We start from the raw sequence: 19,787 nt of genomic DNA on the forward strand, positions 1-19,787 counted from the left end.
GTTTGTTTTTTGCAACATATACAAGATAAATAAAAACTCAGATTTGGAGGTTTGTCAAAACTAAGAGTGGGAGGTTTGTGATGTTCTGTCACAAATAATCAAAGCTGTTAGAGTCCCTAGGATTCACTCCCTGCAGGCCAAGCTATCAGCCCACTATCCCCGGAAGTCTTACTCTACGTCAGCATCACACCACACCTGCTACAGCAGCGTGCTTGGTAGGGCCCAGTGTCTCTCTTTAAATGCTGTACACGCAGATTTGGTGTGAAGCCAGAGCTTAGGAGAAGCAATCCACTTATGACATGGTAATGCTTTAAGAACTTTCCATTCCAACCATAGAAAGTTCTGGGAGAGCTGAGCTACAAGGAAGTGGCTATAAAAATAGACTTAGTTCTAATATCACTCCCCCAATTTACTAGCAGTCAGTGGCTAGCAGTACACACCTGGCCCTCTGAAATTCAGTCCTGTCACTCCTTCCTTGTCTGCTTCAAATAGAGGCTTGTTTCTTTGTGGACAGGTTCAAAATCTGTAGCCCCAGGATAACCCGCAGGCCTCTGACAGCTTTTGCCAAAGATTAAAGGCCAGACCAGAGCACAACTTTATCTTTCAACTGGGAATTACAAAACATAGAGATGACTTTGCTCTAAATTCATCTTTTATTTAATATCAACCGACTTACTGAGTGAATTCCTCTAGGTGCTAAAAAAACCCCAACAATTTCTGCCTATGAAATACATTCTACCAGAGAGACTGGAGAGGATAAACAAAAACAAAACAAAAAAGTAACCGTAACTTAAAAATACAAATGCTAGAGCATATTAGAAGTATGTTAGAGTATACCAGTGTAAAAATAGTAAATTGTGAATGAATATATATGGCATAAATGATAAATTATAAAGTACACTAGAGGCTAGTGCATGGATTCGTGTACCACTGGGGTCCCTCAGCCTGGCCTGCACCCTCTCACAATCTAGGACCCCTCGGGGGATGTCGGACTGCTGGTTTCGACCCGATCCCCACAGGCCAGGCTGAGGGACCCTACAGGTACACAAATTCGTGCACTGGGCCTCTAGTATGCATATAAGATCTTTGGTTAATCTCTTTCCACCCTCCCCCCTTCCCTCTGAGATTCATCAGTCTGTTCCATGTTTCCATGCCTGTGCATTGAACGTCTGCCCCCTGGTGATCAGTGCGTGTCATAGCTACCGGTCGAACAGCTGCTTAGGCTTTTATATAGAGAGATTAGAACACGGTGTGTTAGAGTCTATTAGAAAAATGAGAGAAGAAGGAACACCAAGTGACATTGGTGTAGTACTGATACTTTTAAAGAGGGTCCACATGGGCCTCATTGAGAAGGTAGCCTTTGAGCTCACCTGAAGGAGGTGAGAAAATTAGTGTGGATATCCAGGGCAGGGTTCGCAAACTTTGGCAAGCATCATTTGGAGGGCCTGTTAAAAAGCAGACTCTGACCCCATGCTCAGAGTTGATGGTTCAGTAGATCTGGGCAAGGCCCACGAATTTTTGTTTCTAACAAAAGTTCCCAAGTGAGGCTGCTGTTGCTGATCTAGGCCCACACTTAGAGAACCACTGGTCTAGGGGAGAGTGATCCACACAAAGGTGAAAGAACAGCGAGGAGCCGGCATGGCCAGATGAGAAGGCGAGGGGATACCTGGGTGAAGCCAGAGAAGACTGCAAATAGCGCACAGGGCCTTGTAGACATTCCACGGAATTGGCTGTTAGGCAGAGTGAAATGGGAGCCACAGGAAGGTTCTAAGCAGAGAAAGATCTGGCTTCATTTGAATAGGATCTCTCAGGCTACCATGTTTACAATAAAGGGGGAGAAGGAAGAAGTGGGAGACCACGCAGGAACCTGCTGCATGGCTTGGATCAGGTGGCGGGGAGATCCAGTGAAGAGCTGGCAGTACTTAGAAGGTGAAGCCACCAGGACTTCCTCAAAGATCGATGTGCGGAGAAAGAGCAGCCAGGAGTGACTCCGAGATGTGTAGCCCAAACAAATGAAAGACTGGAATTATAGTCAACCACAACAGGGGAAGAGTGGGTAAGACAGGTTTCAGGGGAGGAATCAGGTGCTCAGTTCTGGACATGCTGAGATTGAAATGTGTATTAAATATCTAAGAGGACGGGTTACGTAGACAGTTATACATACTAGTCTAGGATTTGTCTTTTGCAAATAGTGTGATTACAAAAATCAATGTGTTGTTCTGCATTGACAGATAAAATGAGAAAACCTTATCTCAATAGATGCTGGAAAAGTTCCTGACACAGTTAAATATCCACTCATGATAAAAACTCTTAGCAAACGAGGATAGTAGGAACTTCCTTAATCTTATAAAGGGCATCTACAAAAAAACATCACACTCAAGACCAAAGCAATGAAACCTTTCTCTCTATGGCAGGAATAAGGCAGTAATGCTTCTATCACTATTTCTCTTCAGCACTGTGCTGAGGTCCTAGCCAATGGGGTAGGTAAAATGAGATTAGAATGCTAAGTATTTGAAAGGAAAAAACAAAACTTGCACTATTTGCAGATGATGTGATTAAATCAATATAAAATCCAAAGGAATCCATAAACTTAATATAACTAGAATTTAGTCTGCTGATTTAACATTGATACAAAAAAATCAATTCTACTAAATCAGATAGTTAAAAAATGAAACTTTAGGCAATACTGTTTACAGTCACATCAAAAAGTAAGATTACCATATATATACACACACACAGAGAGAGCAAAGACAAAAATGTTATAAAAGAAAACTATAATACTTCATTGAAGGACATTGAAAATCTACACAATGGAATACTACTCAGCCATTAAGAAGAAAGAAATCTTACCCTTTGTGACAGCATAGATGGACCTGGAGAGCATTATGCTAAGTGAAATGAGGCAGTGAAAGCAGAGAAAGACAAGTACCATATGATTTCACTCATATGTGGAATCTAATAAAATAACAAAATAGAAACAGACTCACAGAGAACAGACCGACAGCTGTCGCAGGGCAGGGAGGTTTTGGGACTGGGTGAAAAAGGTGGAAGGATTAAGAAAAAAAAAACAAAAAAAAAAAACCCCTTCAGAGACAGACAATAGTATGGTGATTACCAGAGGGGCAGAGGATGGGGGAGGGATAGAAGAGGGTAAAGGGAGTAAGACGATGATGGAAGGGGACTTGACTTGGGGTGGGGAACACACAGTACAGTATACAGATGATGTATTATAGAATTTTACACCTGAAACCTATATAATTGTTAACCTGTGTCATCCCAATAAATTCAATAAAAAAATACAAATCTAAATAAATATAGAGCTATGCCCCATTCAGTCAATAGGAGAGTCAATATTGTAGAAATGTCATTTCCTCTCAAATTTATATACAGGTTCAATGTAATTCTGATCGGTGTAACAGATTTTTATGTGGAACTTAATAAACTAAACATCCCAAGGGGTTCATAGAGGTCAAAGAGTCCAGAAGAGCTAGGAGACTCTTTAAAAATAAGGAAAAAATGGATCTGTAAAACAATACTAATTAAGCTCAGAACTAGTGCAACTATAGGAAAATAGAGCAACTGAATAGAGAAACTACAGACATTTCCACGTATGCAGACACTTAATGTTTGACAGGTTTTGCAATCAGTGTTGTGTGTGTGTGTGAGGCGAGGTAGACATTTGAATAAGTAGTTAACACTAGCTTTCTACATGGAAAGAATATAAAATTGGGGCCTTACCTCTACCATTCACAAAACTGCTTTATAGGTGGAAGTATTCCTTTTCAAAATAAAAATGGAATCATTTGGTGCAAATCAATTTAACCTGGTTTTCATTTAACAATACATGATGATCATCGTTCCAAGTCAGTAAATACAGAGACAACCTTTTAAATAAGTGGATTGAATCAGTCCCCTGATTAGCTTGTTTCATATGTTCTGCTGTTACACATTGAGCATAGTTGCACAAGAGATCCTAATTTTCACACATTCCACACCCCTGACGCTTCTTTGAGACTCTGAATATACATCTTTAAATGATAAAGGAACATTTTGAGCTATGACTTGGCAGCTTCATTGTCTCTGAATATTTTATTGCAGTTGCTTTTATTTTTATAAAGAGGTATGAAAAAAAATGAATGTGCTGCTACTAGTGATAAGCAGCACAGTATCATATACTTTTATAATTGCCACAGAGATAAAAGCACTCAGCCTGCTGCATGTGGCTAATCTTGAGCCACAATCGCACCCTCACTGAACTCAATCAGTTCACTGGTATTCAATCATCAGAGAAAAGAACGGTGTTCAAGAACATGAACAAAATACTGGAAATACATATTATCAGAGATTGGGTACAAAAGGACATGTACAATTAGAAATCTTATCTTTCTTTTTTAAATCCCTCTAGAACAGAACCTACCTTTTTAAACCATAATACATTCACGTTCACCAGTGTTTCCAGAAGTCCATGCTGTTAGAAATAAGGGGCTGTCTACATTAAGTATTAGTCTGATGACTTCTGTAGGGTATGATTATATTTTAGATGCTTCATATATACAGCCAAGATGCCATTGAGGAAGGGTGTTCTGATTTATATTCCCATCAGAAATATGCAAGATTGCCCATTTCCCTACCCACGCCAACACTGAACACTAGAATGGTTTTTAATCTATGACAGTTCAGTAGTTACTATTCAATTTGCATTTCTTGGATGTTGAGCACCTGTTCTGTTTCCTTACTTATGAAATACAGCTAAAAGTTATATCTACCTACTAATGTAGACATGAAGGTTGACATGTAAAATTCTAAGGACAGGGCATAGCGTGTAGTATATATTCAGTAAATATAAGCTTTTTTTTTTTTCAGCTTTATTTCTTTGGTGAAGAAATAAATTGCCCTTTGCCTATTGTCTATTTTAGTCTTTTGCCCATTTCTTATTGATTTATCCTAAGGAGTCTGTTATAAAGGAAAGCTATTAACTCCTGGTCTATCATATTCTATTACTTCCCACAATTTGTCATTAAAGATGTTGTCTATTGTTTCTTTTTAATAATACATGACAAATATATCAATATGGTTTTTACCTTGGGTTCCATGCTCAGAAAGGCCTGGTCCTCCCCAAGTTTATATTGATAATCACTTAGATTTTGCTCTAGGGCTTTAATGGTTCTATTTCTTTACATTTGATTCTTAATCCAGCTGGAATTAATTTAGAAGGTAAAGGGAGCTATGCTATACAATAAGCATGCATTACTTTTATAATTAGAAAACAACTCAATACTTTGAATATTAACATTGGATTAAAAATTTTCAGTGCATTCCTCACTCTACTCACACATTCATCACTGCCTTCAATTCCATGTGCCCGTTTCCCGACTGACCAGGTTAACTGTAAGCATACTATTCTGATTTGCATAAAACCTGGTTATAATATTAGTCTAGAGTTCAGGATAACTTTTCTATTGGCATTCTCATTAATATAAAGTACTAAGGTTTTCTCTATATCGGGGGCCAGTAAACTTCTGTGATAGGGTGTGTGTGTGTATGTGTAGTTTTTTCTCCTGGGGACCTAAACCTACATATTTAATATAGTCACTCAAGTGAAAGTTACATGACTTTTTATTCCTGTGACAAATGAGAGCAGGCTAACTCTTCATTCTAAGGGTCTTTAGCCCTCAGTCTTTCTACTAAGCAATGCCCAGAATATGTGATCAAGCTCCTTAAGCTTTCAGCCACTACTTTGCTCAGCTGTTTCTTCTCATTGCTATTTTTTCTTCCTCTCTACCGCCACAGGGTAAAAGTAAAAATACTGAATTGGTGGAAGAGCATGTCACCTTTGTCACTTCTCCCAGATACCAATAAAAAGCACACTTACCGTTAGGTCAAGCTGGCCGTTCCGTGTCGTGATGGACAGTTCAATGGTGGACAGCTGCACATCTTGCCAGACTTCAGGGTTTACCTCCTTGGAAATGCCTGTGTTAATGTATTAGACACAGGTCAATTTCTCCCATTAACATTTCACCCTCCACCACCCACGGCCAGCTGCCAGCTGCTAGCTGGCCTCCGCTGGTCTGCTGACTCCACCTTTTTCTTCATTGCATACTTTTTACACATGGGATAAAGAGCCAGGCTCAGAATGGAGTCTCTGCCTGAAACATCATACCAACACAGCCAGAAATACATAAAGGTCAGTGACTGAAAGAGGGAGCCACTATTTGTCTCAAATGTCCCAGGGTGTCCCATTCACGGGACATTGTGCTGGCTTGGGCCCTGCTGTGTGGCGCACAGAAGGCTGACTGCAATGGCCTTGAGAGGCATCTGCTCCAGGTCAGCCTGACACTGATTTTGGAGTCTGCTTTAGGCAGTCCTGAACCGACCAGGACTCTCAATCTTCGAGCACCCACTCACCATCCTGCGGTTGTGCCCAGTACGATGCAAGTCTTCGCAATATTCTCCGGTACAGAGAGGGCCGTGGAGGGGTCTCTTCTGCTTCACTGGGAGGTCTCTCTTTAGGTCCCATGTACGAGATAGAGGCTTGATGAGTCTGAGGCCACTTCTTTTAAAGTGAAGAGAGAAAAACATTTGTCATGAACATATGGGAGTTTCTCTATGCAATGGTTAGTATTCTACCTACACCTGCTAGAAAGCCAACTAATTTCTTTTTAAAAAAATTTATTTTATTGATTTTTTACAGAGAAGAAGGGAGAGGGATAGAGATAGAAACATCAATGAGAAACATCGATAAGCTGCCTCCTGCACACCCCTCACTGCAACCAAAGTACATGCCCTTGACCGAAACCTAACCTGAGACCCTCCAGTCCTCAGGCCGATGCTCTATCCCTGAGCCAAACCGGTCAGGGCACTAATTTCTCACTGGATGGAACTGTCTCTAATTTGGAGTATGGAAGCCTCAGGTTTTCTTTTCCTATTAAAGGCCTATCTTGAAAACCATGAACTCAGTGACTGCTGCCTCCACTGATCTGTCACGTGGAGCAGAGAGGAGATCAATGTGGATTATCAACAATTGCTTATACTTGTCCACAAACCCCAATATGAATGAGCATAGAATCTACTCCAGGATAAATTTATCTTTGGCAAACTGATGATGACACATAAAAGAAACTGAAGAATTCAGTTGCATCAATACTTTCTTCACTTTTGGAATCATCTTCCCCACGGCAGCCAGAATGATGTAGCCCAGCCTTGCAACCCAGCTCCAGGCTCCTCCTGATTCAAAGATCATCATGCTTATACTCTAGGTGTTTTGTCTTCTACTTCCTGCACCCAAGTCCAGTGTCATACTGGGTTTCAACAGTGTGCACAGGAACAACTAAAACAACAGCCTAGCCCTCAACATCACCTCTCATTCACCACAGCTGCTCATTTCCACAGCCACATCTGGTCCTTCCTGCCACCCAAAATTATTCCATCTTGGGCATCTATACCCCAGTAATCATACCAATAATCTACTTATCTGATTGATTCTTTTGAGCCCAGTACGTCTTTTTGGGCAAACTAATCCCTGTTCTCAAGTTTTCACGGGTGAATTACAAAAGAGAAACAACTCTGACTTTTCTCACTCCATCTCTTACTTCTCCTCAATGCATGGACCCAGCCCCTCTTCTCTGACTCACACGTGTGCTGCTTTGTCACGCAATGAGCTTACTATGGCAGTCTGCCCTAAAGGAGATGTGTTGAATGGATAAATTCAGTTTGGGGTATTGAGAAATCAGACAGTGACCACACATCTCAGCTGTGTCCATCACTCCTGCTGACATTTCTAAAGCTAATATTTTCATCTCCATCTGCCTGTTCCTGCATTTGTTTTTATAACTTGGTTCAAACTCAGAAGAGGAAGAAAGGGAAGTTATTTTTTGGCCCCTCAAGATCCTGCCCACACCAAAGTTTTCTATCACATGGAGAAGTCCAGTCCCTGACCACACCATTTTCCCTCAGTGCCTAATTATTAATTACTTTAATGCTCTTTTTCCATCACTCTTAGCCCTCTCATGTCTTTAGTCTTCTACAATACATGCCCTGAGAAGCCCCAATTCTGGATCAATCTTGTCACTAAGTTTCTGAACTACTTGATCAGGGCTCAGCATTACTGGAAGGGGAAAATATTCCTGCTGAGCATTGATACAGGGAAAACAATCACCCAAGCAAGCATATTTGTGTCACAACCAATTTTTGGTCTCAGTTCCTCAATGTCACTTGATAATCCTTCTAAACCTCCCTATTTTCTTCATCTTTAAATTCCCCATACCATCATCACCATCACCACCATCACCACCTCATTTTCAATAGATCACGTTGCTTCCTACACTTCAGAGAGGATACCAGCATCTCAGTGAAAATTGCCTTAACTCGCCCTGTTTGTTTTCATCTGGACCATTCCTTCATTTCTCTCCTGTCTCAAGGAACAAGTGTCTCTTCCTCTGTCCAAGGCTAACCCAGTACTTTAGATCCCATGCCCTTATACCTGCTCACGGATTTTGCCAACTCAGTCATGCTTTTTCTCTTTCTTTCACCTCTTCCCTTCTTTTTTTCTTTTTTTTTTTTTTTTCTGTTGCTTCACGGTATAAAGACATGGATATCTTTCCATTTAAAAAAATGAACACTCCTTTGATCCCATTTTTCTCACTAGCTTTTGCCTTTCTCACTTCCCTTCAAAGTCAAGCTTCTTAAAGGAGTTGCTTACCCTTGGTGCCTCCACTTTACCTTCCTGTTTATTCCTTAACCTTCTTCAGTATGGCTCAGCCCCTCCACTTACCAAACCTTCAGAGGTTACCAAATTCAATGGATACTCTCCTGTCTTTACTTACTCTTTGCTATTGCTTCTTGAAATCTCACTTTCTTCCTGAAAGTCTCTCTTCCATTGGCTCCTATATCAGTACTTTCTCATCCACTTCCTCTTAGCACTTCTCAGGCATCTTCCCTGGTTCCTAAGGGCTATTTCTGACCATCTGTTCTCTCAATGGTAACTTCACCAAACCCATAGTTTCAATGCTATTTATATGCTTCAGACATTTAAATTATTTCTTCAGCCCACATCTCTTTGCCAAATTCTAAACCTAAGTCACAACTGTACCTCCACTTGTCTGTACCAGGAGTATGTTAAACTCAGTATGTGCCAAACTGAAAATTTCATCTTTCTTCAGAAACTTGATCTTAAGCCAATATTATCAACATTAATGGAAAGCTCTTAGTTACCAAACTGGTCCCTCAAACCAGAAATCTCAAAATCCTAGCTTCTCCTTCCAACTTTGAGGATTCCACCTCATTATTTCTTTAATCCATCTCTGTTATCAATGCTCACTGTTACCACCTCAGTCTACACCTCATGATCACTCTCACCCAGATTACTTTAACAATCTTCTGATGCCCCTGCCTTTAGCTACATACACAATCTCTTGTCCTCATTGCTGCCAAAAGATTTCTCTAAAATGCAGATCTGCTCATGTCATTTCCCTAAGACTCAATAAGTCCCCACCAGTGCTTTATCAATAAATGTCAGATCCCACCTGCCATAAGCTGCCCGTACCTAACCTTCAAAGTCCATTTCCGGCCATGCTACTGCCATATGAAAGACCAGGTTTCACCGCTGTGACTTCACACACCCTGGCCCCTCTACCAAGAATGTCCTTTATCTAGTCCTACAGATACTTCAATATTTAGAAGTGGCACCTGCCCTGCAAAGACTGCTGGCCCTCAGTCAGAGGTGGGCACCCTCCTCTCTCCTCCATCTTAGTCCTTCTGTGTTTCTCTCATCACACTGGCCAAATTGGTTTACTTGTACTTCACTCTCAGCACATGCACACTTCTTGAAGGCAGAAACCTGTCTTATTGGACTCTGCATTCCAAGCACATAGAAGGGCTTGCCACGCAACAGATATTCAATAATTGTTTGATGAAGAAATAGTTGGAATAGTTTGATTCACCCAGGTTCTACAACTTAACTATATAGTTACTAGATTTCTTCCTAAATGCACTCATTACTCCACCAATGAAAGGATTCCTTTGAGCAATAGTAATTAATGCATTTTACTAAACGAAATTTATTTGGAAGGTAAAGAGAGCAATGTTTTGCAATGGACATATACTACTTCCATAATTAGAAAACCACATGATAATCTGAATATTAACCAAACTTTTCACTTCATCTGCCTGTCGTCAGATCAGCCAGTCAAATTGTAAATATACTACTTTGATTTGTATAAAAGCTGAACACTGTGTAGTCCACAGGTAAGGATGATACATATTAGCATTTTCATTAACACACATTGTTCAGTTTTTCTCCATGTGAACATTTTTCAGTATAGAGCCTATAGGAGTACCACTAATGGAACCTCCTCTGGGGATGGACTGACCAATACAGTAACCACCACCCATATTTGGTTAGCATGGTTTGAAACCTGTTATTACACTGGTGGGACTTAATTGAATCTTAATCAGGGAAATACATCAAACCTGTATGATAAGATATATTCAGACACAAATCTTCATTTCTAGATACTAATTCAGACATGCAAATGATTTGATGAGATATGGGTCATTCTGTTCAAGGTTTGTCCGGCCAGAGTGAGTAAATGAATAGACAAAGGAAAGTAAAATATAAAAAAGAAATTAACTCCTGGACAGTGTCGCTCAGTTGGTTGAGTATTGTCCCAGACACCAGGAAGTTGCCAGTTTAATTCCCGGTCAGGGCACATGCCCGAGTTTCAGCTTGATCCCCAGTAGGGGGTGTGCAGGAGGCAGCTGATCGATGCTTCTCTCTCATTGATGTTTTTTTTTTCTCTCTCTCCTTCTCTCTTCCTCTCTCTGAAATCAATAAAAACTTATTTTTTAAAAAATTTAAAAGAAAGAAATTAACTATAGGCTTGGTAATGGAAGGAATGAGTTGGTACATGAGGAATGCTTTCTGAACTTGTAAGTAAATATCCCCCATTTTAGTACTGGAGCATGTCAGATACATCTGTCAGATACAAAGAATTTTTTAAATATCCAAATATGCACATCCTGGTATAATAACAAGATAACTCAGGGATCACTTCTACATTAGAAACTGCATTTACCTGCAGAGTGCTGAAAAAATGCGCTGCTTTGGTTTTTAGGGGCCCAAGATACCAGTACCTGAGAAAAATCAAGATAAAAATCTAATTAGAATATTAAAGGAATGATCAACATGATAGAAATTACACCCCCTACTAAGAGTGTCTGCTCTGAGGCCTGGGGATTATGGCTTAGCATAAGAGAGTATTATAGAACATTTTAAATCTGAATTTCAATGCCATGTCAAACAGTATGCAATTAGTTACACAGGAGATAGATCCTTGCAATTTAGGAGGGATATATAATCAGAGTCTCCTTGAATCTCTAAATTCATAAGTATTGCTGTAATGCATCCTTAACCACAGAATATAGTTGAGTACACAACCAAGGAGCACTGAGTAAAGAATGACAAAGCCACAATGAGATGCAATGCTGGTGACCTGATGTGTTACCCACAAGCTAAATGTGCCTTCACACAGACAAACATACCATTAAAATTTATGAAGCAGCATAATTTCACGTTGCTCGTGTTATGCAACTTTAAAACGGCAAATATAAAACCTGGGAGTGAAGAGGGTTTACTTCATATTGTGAAATACATAAAAGCTGCTGAAGAGAGAAAGGTGCCTCCTTGGAATTGGAAAAGTGGTAAAAACTAGATTCCTCTTAAAATTTATATGTCACAACCAGCCCATCTTAACTGCTCCCTATTTGATTCTCATCAATACGCATTTATTTAGCGCTTGTGGAGAAAACTAAAGAAATATAGAGTATAAAATTCCTGCCTTTGAGGGCTTATAATCTGAGAAAATATGGTCCAAAAAAGTAACAGAAAACAGTAGGCAACTATATAAATATATATGATATCATATAAACTGATTACTATTTATTGGAAAGGAGAGTCAAGAAGGGACAGAAATCATTAAGGGCTTAAAATCACTGGAACAGCCATGCTTGTACAACAAATGGCACGAGCACACAGTATGGCGTGTACTTTAGAAAGAGGCACTGGACTTAGATACTGTACATGATGGAGGGAAAGAACTCATTCTAGGCAAAAGGAGTGGCCAGGGTGCAGGAAATGTTGAGGATAAGAGCAGAGCAGAGCAAAAGCTAAAAAGGAAATGTACATAACTGTGCAATCAGGGGTGGTGATGGACTAAGGTGGGCCTTGAATGCAAGACTGAGGAGAAAATCCAGGGAGCCATGGGGAGCCACGCTAAGCATTTTTCAGCTAATGTTATGATTTGCTTTGTCTCCCTGGTAGTCAGAAATACATCCCGATGAAGGCACTTTATTTCCAAATGTCTGCAGTTCCCTTCATATCTACCAAGAGCAAATTTTGTCACTATGCTGGTCACCTTGCATGGCCAGTTAGAAGTCATTTCTTGCCCCTTTACAGTTTCCTCATAAACAGAGCAACTGCGAGGATGGTCCTGGTTGAGGTATTACATAACAAGTGGAATTTTAAAATTCATTGTTCAGAAATCAATCAAAATATGGGCAAGTGTGTGAGATAGTCCTAAAAGGGGCTGACCTATGCTTGTGTGTAACTACTGATCAACATACTCGAAAGCAATTTGTCCTCACCAGACTTTTTCTGGGAAAACTAAGCTATTCCTCTCAGTGAATTGCTGGTATTATTTGACATTACAGATCAAGCACAAGGTACTCCTGGCAGACTTGCAAATAAAAAGATGGGAACTATTAAATAACGCAGAGTGTAAAACAACACAGTAACACCTCTGTTGACATTCCAGTGTCGGGAACATCATTAGCAGGAATAATGAGTCAACAGCAAGAGAAATCTGCGGAGAAATTGTGGCAGGAATGCCCATGAAGTGAAAGATAAAATCTGTGTGTGAGACACATCCTAATCCATTCAAACTATACTGAAATTGTAAGCCTGATCTTTGGAAAGGTCAAAATCAACACCCACCAGGTGGGACAGCCTCACACAGCGGCTCCCTGGGTCCCGTCTCAGGAGGCCTCTGCCTGCCCTTTCCTTCCCCCTCAAACAGACAGGATGCAGCCATTCTCCCAGCCAAGAGTTCTATGTTACACATAAATTTTCCAAAAGTAAATCCATTCCCATTAAAAGCCATCCTTCCAAGAGGCAGCCTGGGGTCTCCCAACCTGCCAGCCTTCCAAGAGAGCTCTCAGGGAGTCCTCCAGCCAGGGCTGGGGAAGCTGCCGAGACTGTGTCCCCAGCCGTGCCTGTCACTTGGTACCAGATAAGCGGGTGCAGGGTGACAGGCCATTAGTTCCCCTTCAGTCTAGCGTGAGCCTGAAGCAGTACCTCTAGAAACAGGTCCCCCTCTCCTCCTTGGCAACCACCAAGCCAGTGTGGAGGAAACCAGAACTTCCCCCAACCTTTGGACACAAGATGCAAACCTCTGACTCTATTAGTCATAGATAAGTCAACCTCCAGACCCACCACATCTATTCCTGGAAGATCAATGTATAATGATACCTCAGAGACAGGAACAGAATAAAAAGATTTCATAAAAACCATCACAATCCATACAGTAATCCTTTACTTGCTAATGTTGACACCGGCATCTCTGAAGGATCCCCACCGAAGGCCAGTCATTGCAAACACGGGCTGTTCCTTTTCACCCTGGAAGTAAAACACATGTAATTTAAAGTAATGCTGACAATAACTTGGAACTGTCTACAGGTAAGTACCCTGCGAATGATCACGGCCTACTTTTCATCAAGCAAATTCTAAAAGGATGTTCACAATTTAAGAAATCAACTCTGTGAGTGTTCAGGAAAAGTACTTGAATAAACCATACTCTAAATGAAACTAATTTTTATATATTAGATATCATAAACCGGCTGGCAAGGGAACATGTTATCATACTTCAGCCTGGAAATTAAGGAGTACCTAACTATTCTGGTTCCTGGACCTTTTAGGTGTTGGATCTGCCAGAACTTCTGCTCATACACCTGCCTGAGCTCAAGAGGATTTGAGCCTGCATCCCCTTTAAAGGGCCAGGGGCTCTCAAGTAAGATCAGAATCCTGGCACTCTAGAATAGTTCACCTGAATATGTGAAAATACAGTCAGCTGCTTGTTGTAATAAGTCAGAACACAAAGTGATTTGAATTTGGTCCAATGCTTTATGGTGAAATATTGCATATACATATTATAATCAGCAAGTTTCTAGTAAGTCAGTGAGATAAGCAATGCATAGAGAACATACACAATGGAGCCACCTCTGAGAGTTTATGCTCCATGATGGAACTTCCTTAAAGTATGAATATATATACCAAGATATATAATAAAATAATTTCCAGTTAATTCCTAGTTACTCTGGAATGCATTACTTCCCACACTTGGTACCAGATAAGCAGGTGCAGGGTGACATTAGTTTAGAGAGAGAGGAAAGGAGAGGGAGAGAGAGAGAAACATTGATGTGAGAGTGAAATATCTATTATCGATCAGTTGCCTCCCAAACACATCTCGATTGGGGATCCAACCTGAAGCAGCAAACTTTTAAATCACTCAATTATTAAGATATATCCATATTCACCTTCTTGAGTAATAGTTTTAATATCTTCATATACGCTGATCTGTAGTAACTTTGCTAGGTTAGAATTTTAGCACAGTCCTCCCATTTTGTGAGAACAATTTAGCTTTATTATATGCCAAAGACTCAACTGCAACTTAAATTATGTTTATTGTGACCAATGAGGTGGAGAGTCCAAATATCAAGAACAAAAGAAAAGAGGCTGAAAACTCATGGGTTAGCCAATTGTAAATATGCCTACAGCATACACTATATAACTAATAGTAACATTTTAGGATGGCAGTTATATTAAGGCATATGTTCCCTTTGCAATTACTAAGTAATCTGTGATACTGTAAGAGTATTTGTTTCCCAACAACCATTTATCTAATAGTTTTAGCAGCTATTGAGGATCTCTGCCTGAAATCAATGACTTCATTGGTGATTACAAAATGGTAATTCTCTCACTCTATCATTCCTTCTGTATTTACAAACTGGCAACTCTTCTGTAATATCACTGTGGACTCTTCATTTTTACTTAATGTATTATAATCCATTGCATTATACTTCTTTTTAATGTTCCAACTGTTTTAAAATTGGCCAGTTGGGTACCATCAGGCTGTCTTCTATGTCTTCTGTGTTGCCTCTCTTAGTTTCTGAGTACTTCTTTGCCCTGCCTCTGAAAGCCAGCCCTTCACGGAGTCCTGGTAACTCATCTTAGAGAATGGCTTTATAGACCAAAATTTGGGTACCAGGATGCTCACTGCTTTGGGTGCTACTGGTTCTAAGCAATATACACTGAGTGGCCAGATTATTATCATCTCTGAACACATAATAATCTGGCCACTCAGTGTATATCCTATATAATAAAAGGCTAATATGCAAATTGTCCCCTTGACCAGGAGTTCGACCAGCAGGCAGGCCGGCCAATCGCCCATGTCCCCTCCCCCGGCCAGGCTGGCCGGACCCCCCACCCATGCACGAATTTCATGCACCGGGCCTCTAGTGTGTGTGTATGTATGTGTGTGTGTGTATATATATATATATATATATATATATATATATATATATATATATATATATATATATATATACTAGAGGCCCGGTGCATGAAATTCATGCATGGGGGGGGGATGTCCATCAGCCCAGCCTGAACCCTCTCCAATCTGGGTCCCCTTGAGGGCCGTTGGACATCCCTCTCACAATCCAGGACTGCTGGCTCCCAACTACTCACCTGCCTGCCTGCCTGATTGCCCCTAACCGCTTCTGCCTGCCAGCCTGATAACCCCCTAACCACTCCCCTGCCAGCCCGATTGGCCCTAACTGCCCTCCCCTGATGGCCTGATCACCCATAACTGCCCTCCCCTTCTGGCCATCTTCTGGTGGCCATCTTTGTCCACATGGGGACACCCATCTTGTGTGTTGGAGTGATGTCAATTTGCATATTACCTCTTTATTATATAGGATACACACACACACACACACACACACACACACACACACACACACTGAGTGGCCAGATTATTATGCGTTCAGAGATCATAATAATCTGGCCACTAAGGGTATATGCATAGCTAGCAAATATATTTCTAACACAATTCATGAGTTCATCTATAAATCACTCAGAAAGCATGAGACAGCCCAATAGAAAAATGGGAAATTCTGCTCCCATCTAGGATGTAGGAAGTTACAAAGAACATTGTTCCCATCCTCAAAAGGAGGAAAAGCCAGATAATCTAACAAAATCATAATACTTCTTATGCCCACCTGCGGACTGAGATTGCAAGACAACCAAGTAACCTGAATTCCAAAGAATGACAAGCCCCAGCAAAGGACAGACGGAACAAAAGAAGGATTTTACCATCAGCAGAACATGGGAGAAAGAGAAGGCTACCATGCAAATAGGTAAGATGAAATCAGGCCCTAAATGCTTTATATTTAGTAGCTCTTTTTATTCAATTTTTAAAAAATCCTTACCCGAGGACATGCTTTAAAATAAAATTAATTTTAGAGAGAGAGGAAGGGAGAGGGAGAGGGAGAAAGAGAGAAAAACATCGATGTGAGAGTGAAATATTGATCAATTGCCTCCCATGCACATCTCGACTGGGGATCCAACCTGAAACCTGAGTATGTGCCCTGACCAGGACTGGAACCCGCCACCTTTCAGAGTATGGGACGATGCTCTAACCAACTGAGCCACACCAGTCAGAGCTATTAGCTCTTTTGATACTCAAAACAGCCATATGAGGCAGAGAAATACTTGAGGTACAAAGTTAATCAATAAAGGAACTAAAAATAGTGACAACTATACTGAAAGGAGATGCAGAGCAATTCTTATGTATAACAAAGAAGCCAAGAGATAAGGTCTAAAATTTATAAATCAAAAACTAGTATTGTATACTTAACAGTGCTGAACTGGACACTTAAAAGTGGTTACGATGGTAATTTTACGTATATTTTTAACACAATTTTTAAAAATAGCATCATAAGCATATTTATTTGTGGTGACTAGAATAAATGGGCAAAGTTTTTTTTTCTCTGGGAAGTTATACTTGGGGTAGGAAAGGGTAAGAAGAGGGACTGCAGCTTTCATGATCTCATTTGAAATGTTACATTTTGTTTTCTTTATGTGTATTACTTGGTTAATATTTTCAAACATAAGAAAGGACTTACCTTGATCTGCAAGACATCAAGTGGGACTGTCTCTCCTTTTACAATGGCAAGTGTAGCATCAGTAATATGTCTGAAAGATAACAAGGAAATGATCATGTTGTGAAAAATAAGCAACAGCTCCCCCCAACACACACACACACACACACACACACACACACACACTCACACTCACACACACTCCCACCCACAGTACTAATAATTGGCTCAGGAAAAAAACACATAGTTCTTCAAAAGACTGAGAACACAGAACAAAGAAGTATAAAAGAACGACTGACACAAATATAGTGGAAGGCTCTGACATAGCCCTATAGACCTCCCCCTCGGTGTGGTCAGGCTGAATGATATCCACTTGAAGGGGTATTGCTAACGAAGTTAGATACAACTTCAGAGGCCTTAAAACCCAAGAACATGCACATTAATGCAAATGCTTAGGTTATATTCTGGGTTCCTTAGTAAGCAAGCTGGGACATAAGAAACAACCTATTTTACATTCTCATATTTCTTTATCAAAGTGCCTTTACCCCATATTTTCCTTCCAATACAGATACTATCTATGAAGTGGATAGCAGTTTAGAAAATGAGATTCAATTTAGGAAAAAGCAGATGCAGTACCACAAGTTTAGACGACCCAGATGTGATATGTTAGTTGTGAAGAAAGTCAGTAGGGAGGGTCGGAGTCACTGTACATCTTCTGCGTAGTAGTTAGCACACTGAGAGGGTTTAGGAAGTGCTTCTGAGAGACTGACCTTAACAACAAATGTTGCAACTATTTTAAAAAAAAAGCCTTCTTATATTAATACTTTTTTTCAAAACTGCTTGGCAGAAGACAGCTAAAACGCAACCTAAATTTATTCTCCAGCAACAACTGCCAAGTTCTAAACAGATCAGCACCATAGCACATTACAGCTATTTTTTTAATGATAATTTACCTGCCATCTTCCAATCCAAGATTCCTTCCACACTAATTGTGGGACAACAAATCTTGACAGCAGTACAAAAAGCAAAGCCTGTTCTTCCCAATAGCCTCAGGCATCTGCCATGTTCAGAGGCCCACCCAATTCTGAACCCAGGGCAGACTGACTTAATTACCTAAGAGCCCGGGGGGGTGCTCTAAATTATGTTTCCTAAATCTTTAAATTAGAGCTAGACGCAGCAACATAATAACTACAGGGAAAATCAGCTCCCCAAGGCCGAAGGCTATGAAGACCTTCAGGGTGGCCACGCTGGGCACAAACTGGCAAGGGGTTCTCCAAGGACATGGGCTCCCTCCTGATCGGTGACATATTTGAGAATGCTGGCTCTGCAGGTCAAATAGTCACTATTGATACAAAGGGAAAGACTAGCTCTCTACAGTCACCAAGACCTAAACCAGATGGGGTTTATCTTGGGTAAACAAAACTGTTCGAGTCATTCATTGCCATGTCCACTGCCCCAGAAATTCTAAGCTGGGAATGAAAGGACAGTGAACTGAAACGGGCTTCAGCATGACTGTGAGGAGCTAAACACTTCCTATTAGTTAAGGTTTGACACACAAGCAACGTTTCAATGAAGGCTCTGATATATGTCTATGTTTATGTCTAGTGTTTGATATGCGAACCCAGGTTTTTATAAAAAATAGAGGACATATAGAATTAAAAGATATAAGATGACTCCTAAAATTACAATAGCAAAAATATATCCACAAAACAAGCCTAATCCAAATACGAAGGGGAAAAAAAAATGAAAGAAGAAAATCACCTGCGTATCATTATTGCTATTGATTCTAAAGGGTTATAACCAAAAACATCATAAGATTTTAATTAATTCATTCCACAAATATTCTTCAGCTGACCGCCCCTCAGGTGTCACCTAGCTTACGGTAAAGGTCAGGCAACTGACCATGAGAGCCTGGGAACCATCTGCTCCAGTTCATATTAATCCCTAATTCAAGCCTTGAACTCAGGAATCCTATCTCCTCGGAAGGCAAGGGCTTTTCTACACAATGCTTTGGATAGAAATGAGCAATAACAATTTGCCCGACTCCTGAAGACACCGTTAGACTCACAGCAATTTAATTTAGACGTCAAGGCTACACTGCTCGCCCTGCCTGCTTTATCCATACACCTTCCACGTCAGGCATTCCCCAAAGGATGTGACTGTATTTCCTTGTTTTAGCTGTTTATACAATCAAGATAATGAAGCCAAGGCTACTGGACCCATTTTCACAAGGGACTTGCTATTTGTCATCGGGTATATTTAAAGCAAACAAATGATTAGTGCAAATCTGTTTTCACTAGGGAATCTTACAATGCAAAAGTATGAAAACAGTTTGAATCAGGGAGGCCATCCTTATGACTGAAAAGGATTTCAGTATTCACCTCCATACCTGACCTGGAAACTTCATGTCAGATCACCAGGGTCCCACAACCCAACAGGGAAACTTCCCAATGAACTGATAGGCTAGTCTCTGATCTAGGTCCTCTCAATGATTTGAGGATCCAAGCTATCAAAACTGAACACAAATATCATATCCGACAGGGGAACTGCCCATTCCCAGGCTCGCTCAGCCACAA

The 19,787-nt window shown here is 40.5% G+C and overlaps 1 protein-coding gene across 1 annotated transcript in view; it reads right to left on the reverse strand.

The window, feature by feature from the left end:
- The window catches only part of AGK (acylglycerol kinase), a 76,844-nt gene that overhangs the window by 4,042 nt on the left and 53,015 nt on the right, over positions 1-19,787 (reverse strand). Inside the window, exons 9-13 of the mRNA XM_008150526.3 lie at positions 17,236-17,305; positions 13,590-13,669; positions 11,073-11,130; positions 6,406-6,553; positions 5,873-5,970 (exon numbers count right to left, since the gene is read on the reverse strand). Coding sequence (XP_008148748.2) covers positions 5,873-5,970; positions 6,406-6,553; positions 11,073-11,130; positions 13,590-13,669; positions 17,236-17,305 — 454 coding nt within the window. The remainder of the gene's footprint in view (positions 1-5,872; positions 5,971-6,405; positions 6,554-11,072; positions 11,131-13,589; positions 13,670-17,235; positions 17,306-19,787) is intronic.

Source organism: Eptesicus fuscus, chromosome 14 (assembly GCF_027574615.1).
Source record: "Eptesicus fuscus isolate TK198812 chromosome 14, DD_ASM_mEF_20220401, whole genome shotgun sequence".
Classification (NCBI taxonomy): domain Eukaryota; kingdom Metazoa; phylum Chordata; class Mammalia; order Chiroptera; family Vespertilionidae; genus Eptesicus; species Eptesicus fuscus.